Source organism: Asparagus officinalis, chromosome 6 (assembly GCF_001876935.1).
Source record: "Asparagus officinalis chromosome 6, Aspof.V1, whole genome shotgun sequence".
In the NCBI taxonomy this organism is placed as follows: domain Eukaryota; kingdom Viridiplantae; phylum Streptophyta; class Magnoliopsida; order Asparagales; family Asparagaceae; genus Asparagus; species Asparagus officinalis.
Window position 1 is genome coordinate 38,047,500 of NC_033799.1, and position 15,329 is coordinate 38,062,828.

The window sequence follows — 15,329 nt, forward strand, 5'->3', positions numbered from 1 at the left end:
GAAATTGTTTTAAAATATGAAACATTTTCTGATCTTGATGGGAAAGATTTATTTGGAGAACTAAAAATCTTACGAAATATTTTACTAAAAGAAACAAAGATGGCTATTGATATACTGAATTTCTTAAAAAGCATATAAAGATATTTTTGGATTTTTGTTTGGTTCAGAAAAGTTAAATTCATTAGATGATAATAATTTGAAAGCATGTTGTGATAATCTTGAAATTGTTTTAAAATATGAAACATTTTCTGATCTTGATGGGAAAGATTTATTTGGAGAACTAAAAATCTTACGAAATATTTTACTAAAAGAAACAAAGATGGCTATTGATATACTGAATTTCTTAAAAATAAGAAATTATTTTCCAAATGCATATATTGTTTATAGAATATTATTGACTATACCTGTTATAGTCGCATCTGCAGAAAGAAGTTTTTCAAAATTAAAATTATTAAAATCTTATCTGAGATCGACCATGTCACAAGAAAGACTAAATGGAATAGCTTTGATATCCATTGAAAATGATTTTATAGATAAAATTGATGTTAAAGGCTTAATTAGTGATTTTGCAGCTAAAATGCAAGGAGGACGATTTTTCGATGATACTTTTTGATACTAAAGGCCTCGATATCTGATGAAGGTAAGCACAGATACAATAGGAACATAATATGCAAGTATTTCTTATTGTGGACTATTTGCTCTATTATAAAGCTTTATTAAAATGTGATTACATGCATTTATCTGATCAGTAACATTTTATTCAGGTGACTTAAGATATGAAGAATGGGCAATAGCACTTGAAAAGTATGTTAAAGACTATCCAGATGCAAAAAAAAATCAGGTAACATTTTAATGCCTGATCAATAACATTTTGTTCCCTAGCATTTTAGGGATACAAATTAGAATTTATTGATATTTTGTATATAGATAAGTGTCATGTGTTTACTTTTCGCACAGGACCCCTAAAATCTCAGAACCTGCCCTGTTTAAACCCATAATTGAAGTAGACTAAAATAAAATGCACAAAATAAAATAAAGCTCTACTCAAAGAACGGCTTCTCCGTTTCTGTCATCTTTAGAAGTTCTGCTAAAGCAGTAGGAAAAAATGTCTTAAAGAGTGTTGTGATGGTTGTAATCAATGTGTGTGCAATTTTATTTCAATGTTGTCGTAGTCCATTCATTTTTTGAATGATTACCGTTGGTGAAGATATTATGTCGACTCATCTTTCATGGGCTGAAATTAGCTCTCTTGGATTTTTGGAAGTCATCAGGACCAATTACAAGTTGTGCGTTGAGAGCCGCTGCAGCAATTTTGGGATTTTGGCAGCGGCTATGGCATGCGCGAACTCATTTACTATCTGGATCACTTTTTTCAGGCTTTTAGGTTCTTAGTGTTAGTTGTGGAATTTGAGTGACTGTTCGAGACTGTCATTAACTTTTCAATGTGGCAATTACATGTTTGATTGTTATCTCTCGTATTGGTTATTAATGGCCATGTTTAATGTGAGTTGTTGATTATCAAAATTAACTGAAAATTTTTTAGTAAATTTAATACGACATTTAACGACATGAGATGCTCGATGATCAGGTGCTCATAATTTAGGGAGAGAAAATAAAAATTAAAAGCACACGTGTGAGATGCTTGAAGATCATGTCAGAAATTAAATGGCAAAACAATTATTTTATTTTATTTTTATGTCACACAACATGAGAAGTCTAAAAGTTGTGATATCTCATGATAGTTAAATTTTATAATTTTATTGTAGGGGCAGAAGTGATTTCTATTCCATGAGGGGCGAAACTGTGGGTCAGCAATACTTTTAAAATATAGAGCAGATTTTTTTTTCTTTACTGGGTCTACTTGTTTTTCTTTTTCTTTTTCTTTTTCTTTTTCTTTTTTTTTTACTGGGTCTATCATGTTCATAGTTCATAAAAGACAGGTAAATACTATAACATGAATTGCAACACACGAGAAACCAAATAATTATGTTGCCGCTAGCCAGAAGATCAAATTGGTGAGCCGTGTGATGGGAAACCTTCCCGCACGGTTAGGAGGAGCACTGAAGACGAATGAGAGGTTCACCAACTAAGTCAAACTGTACTAAAAACTTTTAAATTGAGGCGGGTGAAAAAGAAAATGCTCGAGGAAGGAAGAGTGGGATGAGTGCCAACTGGTCGAGACTGTGGCTTCGAATGAGAAATTCTTCCTGACCTCGCGGTACTGACTGATGTTGTCTGTAGCACAAGGGAAGGGTGTTGATGCAAAGATTATCAAGCCCCAATGGAATGGACCTAGCCAACAAGTGTGGGATAGCCGTTATGCTAGGCTTCCTCGCCGTGTTGATGGGCACCCTGACCGCTGCTTAGGGTGGCATGGCATGAATTTTTAAAAAGAGATAAAATGGGATATTGATATTAGAAAGATGAAACCCTTCATTTTGAACAACAAAGAGCGATTAATCAGGTCCGACAACAAGTTTTCGAACAAGCCTTACTATGCAGGATTATACACGAAAGATCCTTTTTTGGCTCTCTCCTCAACCCTATGTCTGCATGGAGCGAGGTTTTTATTTCGGTTTAAAAGAGCCGTGAGAGTCCTAAATGGTTTGGCAATGGATGAGCTCAAAGTAAAAGTGGCACCCGCTTCAAGTCATTCATGACCCATATTTTATTACACCTAATTTGTGCACCAATGGTGATAGTGGCAGATTACAAGAATACACAGGTATTTTGTTTGCTTATTTATATTAATATATAGATCAATGTGAATAGACCAGATAATTTACAGCCCTTTATTTTTACGATAAAAGACCATAGCCATAGGCATAGCCATGACAGGATTGATCCTGTTAGAAATAACTAATAGCGTCGCAAGAATCTGAAGTCCAACTCCAAAGGAATAGAATTGGAACCCCATGACTTCATATTGTTTATACAGAATAGAAAAGAATATGAACGCTAGTATCTCTAACATTTTATAATAAATATGCACCAAAGTACAACAAAATATACAAAAACTTTCATCATCAAGGATAACCTGTAGATGACTCAAAATTTGAGAGAGGATACATTGCCAGTCCTAATTACATAAAGTCATTCCATATACAGTTATAATCTTTTCTAAAAACAAAACTACCACTTTCTTTTGTACACTACTGCATAAGTTTTCTGAGGCATATCATCTGGGTCCTGAAAGCTCAATTGCTTCAATAATGAATGAAGAAGCCTCATTAGCATCATCATAACTTCTAGAGAAACTGCCAGATCCTGCACAGAGCACTTCCCCATTTGCTTCTTCAGTGCGGTCTGCTGGTCTTGCAGCTTCCAAGGCCTTAACGACTTCCGACATCTTTGGCCGAAGCACAGGATTAGACTGAGTGCACAACAGAATTACATCAACAACACTCTCCAGTTCATTGTCATTGAAGGAGCCATTGAGATCTTTATCGACAAGGGTTTGGATTCTTTTTTCCTCGTGTAAAGCTCTAACCTGCATCTTACGGTGTTAAGTAGCTAGATGGAAGTAAATGGCAGTTTGGTGTGTCCCTCCACGATCTTCGAAGGTGCGCTTTGACGTGGCATACATCCAAACCATCAACCATGATCTAAAGTGTGGTGATGATATGAGGTTTTGTGGTCTGAATATATGTCTACAACACACCAGCTGAGACCGTAGAGGAGCACACCGGCCCCCTTTATTCATTCTATATTTATAGTTTCTTCAGCAAGCACACTTTTCTAGGACCATAACATCCATAACAAGACTAATCAATTATGGTGCTCGCATATCTTTATGAGAGCTAACAAGCTCACTTCAATGATGTAGTGCATGTGTGTGTGTGTGTGCATGTCCTATTATGTGTTGTTTGTTAGGGGAAAAAAAATCCTATGGAAGTCCGCTATAGATAATCATACAGTTGAGAAGAGGATCTTGACACGTGTTTCCCGGCACAAATCTTACAGTTGGTGGTTAATAACCATCCAACTTCAATTTTTTGGGACGTGTGCCACTTCTGGATTTTCCACTAACAAAGTGTCACAATCCCCTTCCTATATAATTTCTATAGAGAATCACCTATACATTTTTTTTCGTGTTTTTTTATGGGTGTGTTTGTTGATTATGTGGGTGCGTGTGTGATTGAATGTCTACCTATGCGAGTGTGTATAAGACACGATGCTTTGCATCAGCTACATATAAAACTACACATAGATCGCCTTCCAAAGGCCTGAATGTATGAGTGCTGTCAGCTGTGCCATCGCATAAAAACCATACTGATTAAAGAAAACTATATGATATCTACCATACTAAATGCTCCATGCAGTTTTTCATTTTATCGGGAAGGCTCTTTTTTGTTTACACCTTTTAACAATCAATATTTTCTGTAAAACATACAATATCATATTATTTATTTTTCAATTTTTGAATTACATGTGCATTTGCATGTGACCAAAGATCTAGTAAACTGTAATTCTAAATAATTTAGACAGTTAAATAACAGAAAACTATAATCTGTAAACAATCAAAATCTTATAAAAAGTATGCATATCGTTTGCATAAACAATATAAACCTGTGGAAAATTATACACACATATGTGTAATTTCTATTGTCCACTGTTTCTTGGTCCACATGCAACTTTAGGAACTAACAAGGGCCCAAGGTTGAAGCTTAACTCAAATACAAATATCTTGCCTTAAATAATTCAACAGACCAGAGGCCTACTCTAAGTTGTGTTGACACTACAGTACAATGACAGAAAGGAAGCTCAAACCTCAAATGATAAAAATATTTTCTTTTTCAACAATGATTGGCTTCACATGATAGCCTAACAGCATAAAGGACAGTTACTTATAGTATAGCCTACGCTAAAATTGTCCATTGAATGTGAATTACTAATGAATCTTAAATTTCTCTATGGAATAGGACACAGACAATTAACTTATCATACTTTAGGATAAATTTCACACAACTACCATAAACTGTAGGGTTTTGCACAAAAGTTGCCATAAAGTATTAGAGAAAGTATCATATACTATCAAAACCTAACTATGAATTGAATATGATGAACTTTTACTTATGTTTTACAAACTACCATGGATTCAGATAAAGTCACAAATCAATCCTAAATTTTACATTATTGCAAGATAACTACTATATGGACCTTCCGGTATTTTCATAAAACTACCATGTACTTTTGGATAATATGGTTTCTGTGGGCTCAAAAGTTAGTGGTATTTTTCTCTAATAAAATTAGCTTCTGGAATTTTTGTGAAAAAACCCCTAATATTTCATGTAGTTTTGTGAAGTTTACCCCATAGTTTATGTTGAAAAATCAACATTTTTGGCTAATCATGTTAACTCATGCCGATCTATGCAGGAAAAATCAAAAAAGCAAAAATAATGTGTAGAAAAAATATAAAACATATTTTGCTCAACTTGAATTACTCACCCAGTCAAGAATCATTCCCTTTTGGACAGGAGCATTGCCAGAACTCAATGTCTTTGGACCTGTTATCAATTCCAACAACAGAATACCAAACCCAAATACATCTGTCTTCTCTGATGACTGCCCTGTTGACAGATACTCTGGGGCAATGTGCCCTACAGTACCTCGAACAGCAGTGGTAACATGAGAGTCCCTCGTATCTAGAAGCTTTGCCAACCCAAAATCTCCAACGACTGCTTCAAAACTCTCGTCAAGCAAGATGTTGGCAGCTTTAACATCTCGATGAATGATTTTAGGGTTGCATTGCTCATGCAAATATAGTAGCCCACGGGCAGCCCCCAGTGCAATTCTCATACGCTTGCTCCAATCCAAGGATGGTTTCTCATTGCGACGGTCTGCATATGGTTACTTATTAGGAAAATGAATGAGAAGAATTCGACTCTGTAGTTTTGTTTGCTCTTCAAGAGAAAGAAGATAAATTGGAGGTATATTGCATGGAATAAGAGCATAATTAATAGTTGTTGCTTCTGACTTTATGACATAGGACGGCTTTCTATTGAAAAAATCACAAATAAAGACATGTAAAACAGGAAAAGGATGGCCAAAATTTATTTTTGAATTAGAGTTTTGATGTCGGGAAGAGTTTTCTGGTACCATCATCCATAAAACACAAATTATTAGTTGTGAATTTTCATGGATTCAGGAATCCTTTTAGAATGTAATTAGTAAGAAAGCTTTTATTTTAGTATGATTAGATCTCTTTCTTATTAGGTATCAGTTTCTTGATGATCTAGTTCTCCAAGTCTATGAAATACTTGTTTTTCTTCAATAAAGTAAAGATGAAGATGTTATGAAAAAATTATGATTTCTATAGGTTAGATGATTCTGGACATTGATTCAGGCATTAGACCATTGACTAGACATGAAACGAAATATTAATTGCCTTCTTCTCTATTTTTGCTTGTTTCTTCATCCCTGATTTTCCCCCTAATTTCCCTGTTCCCCATCACTCTGTTATGTAATTCAATAGCAGATGAAATTAACTAGCAGCAAAACAAACCTCTTAGACGATCAGCAACACTCCCATTTGGCATATATGGATATACAAGGAGCCTCTCATTTGAAGTCATGCAAAACCCATATAGCTGCAGTAGATTCCTATGTAAAGCCAAGCCGATCATCTCCACTTCTGTTTGGAACTGAACTTCTCCAGTGAAGTTGGGATCTTTCAATCTTTTAACCGCTATCATAGTCCCATTTCGAAGCTGGCCTTTATAAACAATTCCAAATCCACCTTGACCTAGAATATTCTTAGAACTAAAATTATCAGTTGCAATCTGTAGCTCTCGGAATGAGAACCTCTTTAAATGACCCATTTCAAAGTCATAGTCTTGATCTGTGGATAGATTAGCAGAACGTTAAGATCAAATGCAGAGAGAAATTAAGTAATTTGCATGCTCCAGATTTGTACCATAAGATGAAAATGGTAGACGCCATCTACAATAATGGAGGCAACAAAAGAGCAGCGTGAAAGACATCAGTAAGGTACAGCCGACACTCAAAGAAACAGCAATTGCTAACTGATGGTTATTGGGTTTTCTTAATGTAGTGGTTTCTGCATTAAGACAAATGAAGTTGGTTAGCAGATAAGATACAACATTCACAAGTTCAAGAAGTTAATGATCGGAGTGCAAATCACCATTGACAGTCAAGGGAACCTTTGCACAACCATGTATAGCTGATGAATTACAGAGGAACATATTTCCTGCAACACTAGAAAATTGACATATAGTTTCAGCATTGCAGAGTGTACTGAAGAAGTTCCTAAAGTATATTGCATCATGGAACTTTGCAAAATACATTATGGTGTAAACGTTATAAAAAAATATTTTGCACATCTAAAAGAGTCAATTTTCATAAAATCCCTACTAAACTGTATAAATTAGAGAAAACCATCTGAACTTTCAAATTTATACAAAACTACAATGAACTATTTGAAATTACTATAAAGGGCATTAATGTGAAGGGTAGAATGTCTACTCTATCCTTATCAAGATCTATCACCCTATCTGGAAGAACTCTCTCAACAGAAGTAAAAAGGCATATTAAGGGCGAAATTGTCCAAACCATGTCACATGCACGTGACAACCATAGTGATGGAATTTTAATGACAGATATCTGGAGCTTCTCCCTAATTTATAAGATAGTTTTTCTCAATATTAATCCTTTAAATCTTTAATATTTTGAAGTTAGTCTCTCAAATAAGTGAAGTTGCCATTAGGTTCCCCAATTCTTATTTCTGGGTACTGCTACTCTTAGTTGGGAAAGATTAGCCCCTAACAGTAATCTCAGTGATTTGAAGGACTAATTTTGATAAGAATTGGGGGACATAATAACAATTCAATGATTTGAGGGACTAATTTCAAAATATTTAAGATTTGAAGGACTAATACCAGAAAAATCCTTTATAACATTTAGAGGGTTCATGAAAAACACCACAGAGTCTAGGAGCGGTTTCATGAAATTTACCCAAAAAACTGGGATGATGATGTGCAATGCATGTGCAAGTGAAAACATATTTCTATGCTATTTACTATCGTTGTTCTTTATAATCTCTTCTAGACAACTACGGAAATAGTACTTACAGTGTTAAAGAGAATTTATTGGGAAAAGGATCAACAAGAAATTTTGTTTCAGTGTTCACCTCTATGGAAATCAATACAATATAAAGGGTTTTACATTATGGAAATATGACACGTATGACATAACAAGCCATGAGTCGTCCCTTTTTGCCCATTAGTTTTTTTAGTTGAATACCACTGGCCTAGTAACGAAGAAGGATCATACACATACAACCTAAGTTACTTGGGTACTTCTAATCTGAAGTCGTACCCGTACCCTATGTTGGGTCCTTTTGTTTTGATGATGATTAACAAATAATTTACAACTAATGTTGTTTGTCTAGTGTTTGTGTTTTGTATGTATTCTAGGCAAACAATATGTTATTGGATAGAATTGCGTCATAACGATCATATCCAATGGAGGTTGGCGGAATTGTGGTATGAAGCCCTGCAATTCAAGTTGAAGATTCAAGTTCAAACTTCATCCGTAAGTATACCAAGTTGAGCTACATCGAAGATCAAGATTACTTGGGTATATTTAGTTTAGCTTTTTATGTTGTGTGCGTTGATACTTTAAGCTCAATCACTTACACACATACAAGTTTTGGTTTCTTATATATATATATATATATATATTATTCATTGTTTATAGACTTCATAACAATAGTTTATATCTTCCTTTAAGTCTATAAAATCAGTTTATAGAGTTTCAAAACATGGTTTATGTGCAATATCAAAAACAAGTGTTTTTCATTTACATGTTTTACACTATTTTGTAAAATGAAGAGATTTCTCATTCGGGAGGTGTTTTTTGAAAACTAGTTTTTATAACATGTGTATTACCATGTCTACAATCATTTCCCAAAGTTTCATAATTTTTGGATTTTATTTGCTATTTTTTATCAAGGTTTAAAAGTCAGATTTTAGACATGTATAGTATATGTGCATGTTCATAAGTCAACTTATCAGGGTTGATAAATCGACTTATGAAATGCTCTAAAAAGTGCATTTTTCTTTGCTGAGTCAACTTATTCAAGAACACAAGTCGACTTATTATAAGTCGAATGCAAGTTAACTTATAGGCATATTTTTGTGTGTTAATTTTCTTCTGAAAGTCGACATATATGAACTTTCAAGTCGACTTATTGTAAGTCAATCATAAGTCGACTTATACTAAGTCAAATGCAAGTCAACTTCTAAATATGACCGTTGCACAGTAATGACTATTTCCAGATTCTGTTTTTGTGTGGGTTTTTGGTCATTTCCTTAGGGTTTTAGCTGATGTCTTGGGTTATTATAAATACCCCATTGCATTTACCTCTTCAACCAACCAAGAGAATGTTTTAAGAGAAAAGTTTAACATGGGTTTTAAAATTTTGTTTAGTGTTTGTTTAAAAAACTTTTAAGCAATTGAGAGTTTGTTTTGTGAAAACAATTTCACTTTGTTTAGTGTTTGTTTAAAAAACTTTTAAGCAATTGAGAGTTTGTTTTGTGAAAACAATTTCACAAGAGCTTGAGGAAGATCATCCATCGGTAAACAATTTCACAAGAGCTTGAGGAAGATCATCCATCGGTGTTTGAGCATCCAACTCTTCTCCCTCTCTATCTTGATCTGTAGAGAAGTTTTTCTTAAACTCAATTCTAGCATTTTATATGTTTGATCTTAATTTCGTAAGCTAGATTTCATATTGAGTTTAATTGTTTTATTGAATCTCTTTGTTCACACACAACCATTAAGCTTATTGTATTTATATTCATAGTATAATTTGGGTTGTGAAATTTGTAACATTGAGTTGTGCTTAATTAAGTTCTCACCTTATTTAGAGAACAACCATTTGTTGTAGTGAGCCTAATTGTGTAAATCATATTGTATTACACTTGGACACCGAGAGAAGTGGTTAGTAAGAGACGGGGTCGGTTCCAAGAGAAGTGGGGTTGGTAGTAAAGACTAGTGAGATGTGGTAATTCTGAACACTTGAGGAAGGTGACACGGGCTAGACTAACACTTAGAGGGTGTGAAGTGTATTTACAATTGTGTGAAGTGTATTAGAGTGGCTAATTGTGAAGTTCACTTTGCATTACACTAGTACACCAAGAGGAGTTTGTGGTGAGAGATGGGGTCGTCCTAAGAGGAGTGGGATAGGTCGTAATGGCTAGAGAGAGGTTGTAATTCCTAACACTTAAGGGAGACACGGGCTAGAAATCAACACTTGAGGTGGTAGTTAGTGTAGTTACATTGTGAGTGATTGTAAATTTTTCGGTGAACTAGAAAACCGAGTATGAGTGTAAACGTTATTCGGATGAGCGTAGAAAACGCGGTTGTGATAGTTGAGATCTCCTCAAGGTGAGGAGCGAAGATGTAGGTCATGGGGATCGAACTCCGTGATCATATTGTTTGTTTGCGTTTGTCATTGGCGTTCCTTTATATTCGTGTTTACCATTTATATCGCATTTGTCAATTGCTTGTTTGTATTGCCCTATCACTTTAGTAGTTTGTTTACCCTTGTGTTACTTATATATATCATTGCTCAGATCTTGTTGAATATCATTCTTACTAGGATATATTGTTAATTAGTTTTAAATTGACATAAATCGGATTAGATTAGCATAAACCCTATTCATCCCCCTCTAGGGTTTCTTTCATAGCGACCTTAGGGTACATTCACCCTACACGTACTTGTATTCGTACCCAAACTCCTTGGACACTCCTTGCATATATGTGTACATTTATTTGCGCATATACTAAATTATACAATATATGTTTTAATTTAAAACATTTGCCATACATTTTCTAAACATATATCCTACACTTCACATCCACTTCTTGAAACTTGTTAGACATAGGTCAAGTTCTGAACTGTGACTTGAAGGGTTGTTTGGATGTCTAGTTCAAAAACTAGTGATTTTCCAATTTATACATAATAAAAGAAACATAAATTGTTATAGGGATTTTAATTCTCATATTTGTTCTCATATAAATTATTAATTCCAATATATAATATATGTGTATATAATCATTTATATAGTCATGTCCCCGTACCCTACCTTTTACAAATATGTACCCATACCTGTATCCTGGCAACATAGTAGACAACCAACCAAAAGTGATGCACTACATAGAAGCAAGATCGTGCTGGCATGAGTGGCATCTTCCAGCCTTTAGCTGAAAAGTTGTAGTCCAAAATATATCCACTTTGATATAATGGGCTTTAACAATCACAGTGCACAGTCCAAATTCCAAGTCTCTCGCTACAATTTAACATAGCAGCCCTTAAAAAGTTAAATAGAGAGATGATTTGTGTAGGTGAATCCAACTAAAGAGTCGATATCCTTGTTGTAAGGTTCCACGTCTAATTAACCAACCAACACAGCATCTACATTTCACCTGTTCATTTTCAATAAAATGAAAAAGCATCGATGACTTCAGATTAATCTTCACATATGCACAAGAATGCTTATATCTAGTTGATCCTTAATATAAAATTGAATTGTATAAAATCATGATGCACGTTTTCTACAAGCATTAAGAAAAAGCAGAAAAGTAGAGAAGATATAAATACTAGACAAAGTGTGTAAGTACTTAAAATTTTTACTTGAAGATATCATTTACACTAATTCACCTGTAGTCTTTTGCCAGTATCTTGGGAGTTGGACCACTAAGATTGTTGAATGATAAATCACTGTCACATAGTTGAATGGGTAAATTATTATGCCCAACCGAAAAAAAAGGAGGAGCAGAAGAAGTAAGCAGTTCAAGTTTCAAGGGAGGGGTACATACAGGAATGTAAGTCCAGAGAGATTTGCAACAGTTTTGGGAATCTGACCGGACAAATTATTCCTGTCAATGCGCCTATAGCAGGGAAGTGTAAGCATTACAAATTGAACATGACAGTTTTAAAACATATATAAAACTCTTAACCTTTTACTCACAAGTAGCCTAGTTGAGTTAGAAGTCCCAAAGAACTTGGGATTTCACCGATAAATTGGTTACCAGAGAGATCAAGAGTCTTGAGCTGTGACAGCTTCCCAATCTCAGAAGGAAGAGGACCAGATAATCTGTTATTTTGCAACAGCCTGAAATACAAGGTTCAAATATCAGGATATACAAGTGCAGAAAGTGCAAAAGGCCCAGTTTATTGTCTTTTTTTTTAATAATGGAACGGCAAACAATAAAACCCTTCAGTTTTGCTAGTGGCTACTATGGGCTAGACCTATATAAAATAGTGAGTAAATAAAGGAAAATGAAATGAAAATAGAAACTTTTTTTATCGTTTGACACTTCATTGGTGCACAGGTTTTTCTTTCTTGATTACGTGATATTTTTTCCTGATTACATGCTCAAATGAACCTAGAAAGGTAGAATATGATTTGATGTTGGTTTGCCGTAGTTGTATCCTACAACCGCTTTAAAATATGAACAACATAAATTTTAATTGGAAAAAAAAGGAAATTTAATTTGAAAAGGAGGCCCCTGTATTGGTTAACAGGTTTGGAATATTTTAGGAAGCATTCGATCTCTTCTTATTAGAAGCGAATTTTAAGTTATGCGACAGCATATTTGATAAAGAAAACCAAGGAAATAATTATTTGATTATGGAAACCTCTAATCAAGGTGACATGATCAACAAATGAGACAGATTTTATTTATTTGTTAGTCATTTCATTCCTTCAATGGTGAGCTAAAACATGATGCCAAATACCAAGCTCAACACTTCAATGGTGAGCTAAAACATGATGCCAGATACCAAGCTCAACATTAACTAACAGATCGAACAACAACAAATCCTTTGCCCAATTCTCTCATTAACTTTCCAGTTATAAGTTATTAAGTTACTACTCCCAATGTAGTGATGGAAATGGGTGCAGTTCATAATATGTTATTCTCCACGTGTATGAAGTACAGAAGTAGACACGATTCAAGTTGCAATCAGCACACTTGGCAAGCCTCATCATTGCAAGTACTCGATAGAGAGATATCACTATTAAAAAACAAGCAAAAAAACTTCACATACTTAAGCCAAGTAGAAGAAAGAATTTCAGTTTCTATATTTTTCATTTGCCACTGGAGAAACCACTTCCTAAGTCACAATCGCCCATTTGTATCTACCATCAAGAATAACCATAATTCATTCATAATATGATAACAATCACACACCAGTGACTTGCATAGATTAATAAATCACAAAGAAATATAATTTCAAAAAGCGGGATCTCCACTCTATATTTACAATGTATAAAAGACCTAGACGAACTCACTGCTAAAAAAATTGTTAGAGAGAAGAAATTCAAATCTTTTATAAACCACAATTGACTCCTCCGTTAACTAAGGTGGGACTAAATGACCCTAATATTCCATCACACTTCCCGTAGTCCCACTGCCCACGGTAACTGGCTTTGCACTAGTCCAGTATCGGTCGATTATTGCAATACGTACATCACCACCAATGTCACTCACTTGCAGCTGGGAAGATGGGATTGCTCTGGTATTATTTGTAAGAGATCTAGGAGAGCTCATCCTTAAAAGCTAGTCGTCAGAGGGAGAGAACCCATATCTCTTATAAACAGACATTTGATTACTCATTTAATCAATCTGAAACTAAAAGGACCCTATCACAATATAAAGAGTATCTAAATCCAAATCTAAGGAAATAGAACTAATTTACATGCTAAAACCCCTTAAAACTCACATGGTCTGTAGATGGCTCAAATTCCCAATGCTCGAAGATAGCGTACCCGACAATCCATAGCTAGCCATTTCCCTTATCACATCAAGAACAAAACACAATTAAGCCGAAAACCCAAAATCAAGCATTTACAATAAAATATCAAAAACGTTCGCATACAATGAGACCACAAAACCATCAGGAGAGCAGGCAACCATGAACCAAGTACAAGGATCCACAGAATTGATATCCCAGCCATCCATGACCCCAACCTCATCCCTTACCTTGCTCTTCATCGACATCAACGCAGCCACTGCGAACAAAAGTTACAAGAACTTTAACATCCACCAGCTGTTCGACGAAATGCCTCAAGGAAATATTTAATACCAACCTTCATAATTCAATCCCTTTGGCGATAGAATCGGATCCTTGGCCATCACAAAATCAAGGAAAGGTAATAACGACAGTAACAGCAAGAGCCATGGCGCCATCGTTGGAGAGAAGTTGGGGAGTGACATCGAGTGGAGAGTGAGTGAGATGGGTCTTTCATAACTGTGGAGTTGTTTAAGGGGAGGGATTGAAATGGATTCTTGGAAGCCATTAGGGGACCTCGGGAGTTGGTGACTTTTGAAATAGAAAAATGGAGGGTTGAAGGTTGGGAATGGAGAGAGAAATTAGTATTTTTTTTTAAGGGTACAGCTCGAGAAGCAAGAGGGAGCAGCAAAGCATTGAGATGCTGAGAGAGGAGCAAAATTTTGTCCGGACCGAGGACCGGCCTGTTTGTTCGCTACTTATTACTTTAACAAAAAATATTACGAAGGTTTAATTTCATAAATCCGCCCTGAATTTTGAGGTTTTGCACACACTTTTTTTATTTCATAAAACCCTCCTGAACTTTGCAGCATCTGCCGAAACCCCCTTTCTGTTAAAACTTTTCCTAAAGTTAAAAGTTGGCAATAACTAAAATGTGCATGAGAGAAGGAAAAAAAAACCCAACTCAGCCATCTGTATTTACACTGCAAGACCGCCCCTCTTCAGTTCAAAGCCCCCCCCCCCCCCCCCCCCCCCCCCCCTCGGAAACACCTTTGCACAGGGACTGTGCTAAAAAAGTTTTAAGTTCAAGACATCTTGTCAGACACCCCAAAGTTGGGTTTTGGGGGTGAGATAAAAAATAATTTTGGGTCTTTTTTGTGTGTGAGAGTGTGAGAGAAGAGAGATTATTGCATTTAAATCAAAACACATACAAAAAATTGATTATTGCTTGAAAAGGAATTTTTTTGTGATTTTCCCTTGGTTTTGTTATAGAAAATGAAAACATATATTTACATCTACGTAAAAAGTAAAACGTCACAAATGCGAAAAGGACCGAAACATGATAACTTGCACATAAGTAACATGAACTATTAGGGATTTTGCGCGAAAATATTGTGAACTTTCAAATTAGCACAAAAGCATCACATGCTATTAACAGAAATTATGTAGCAGTCCTATGGTGACACATTGAAATTCGACAATAGTTATAAGAGAAATACAAAGTCCATGGTAGTTTACGTGGAAATCAGAAAATTTTCGTAAAAACATAAACAAAAAATCATGGAAT

At 35.1% G+C, this 15,329-nt stretch overlaps 1 protein-coding gene across 1 annotated transcript; it reads right to left on the reverse strand.

The window, feature by feature from the left end:
- Positions 2,953–14,502, reverse strand: LOC109844520 (probable LRR receptor-like serine/threonine-protein kinase At5g45780). Its single transcript, XM_020413585.1, has 11 exons — positions 14,121–14,502; positions 13,910–14,042; positions 13,754–13,825; positions 11,997–12,140; positions 11,845–11,916; positions 11,687–11,746; positions 7,145–7,218; positions 6,917–7,060; positions 6,506–6,841; positions 5,449–5,840; positions 2,953–3,490 (listed from the first exon to the last, which is right to left on the reverse strand). The coding sequence occupies exons 1-11, from the start codon at positions 14,245–14,247 to the stop codon at positions 3,179–3,181; spliced, it is 1,866 nt and encodes a 621-aa protein (XP_020269174.1). The 5' UTR covers positions 14,248–14,502; the 3' UTR covers positions 2,953–3,178.

Excerpts from the sequence above, each read along its gene's own strand:
- LOC109844520 (XM_020413585.1), bottom strand. The coding sequence starts at position 14,247 with ATGTCACTCCCCAACTTCTCTCCAACGATGGCGCCATGGCTCTTGCTG. Across the intron at positions 13,826-13,909 it reads GATGGTTTTGTGGTCTCATT|GGAAATGGCTAGCTATGGAT; the intron begins GTATGCGAACGT and ends TGATGTGATAAG. Across the intron at positions 11,747-11,844 it reads CTCTCTGGACTTACATTCCT|TGATTTATCATTCAACAATC; the intron begins GTATGTACCCCT and ends ACTATGTGACAG.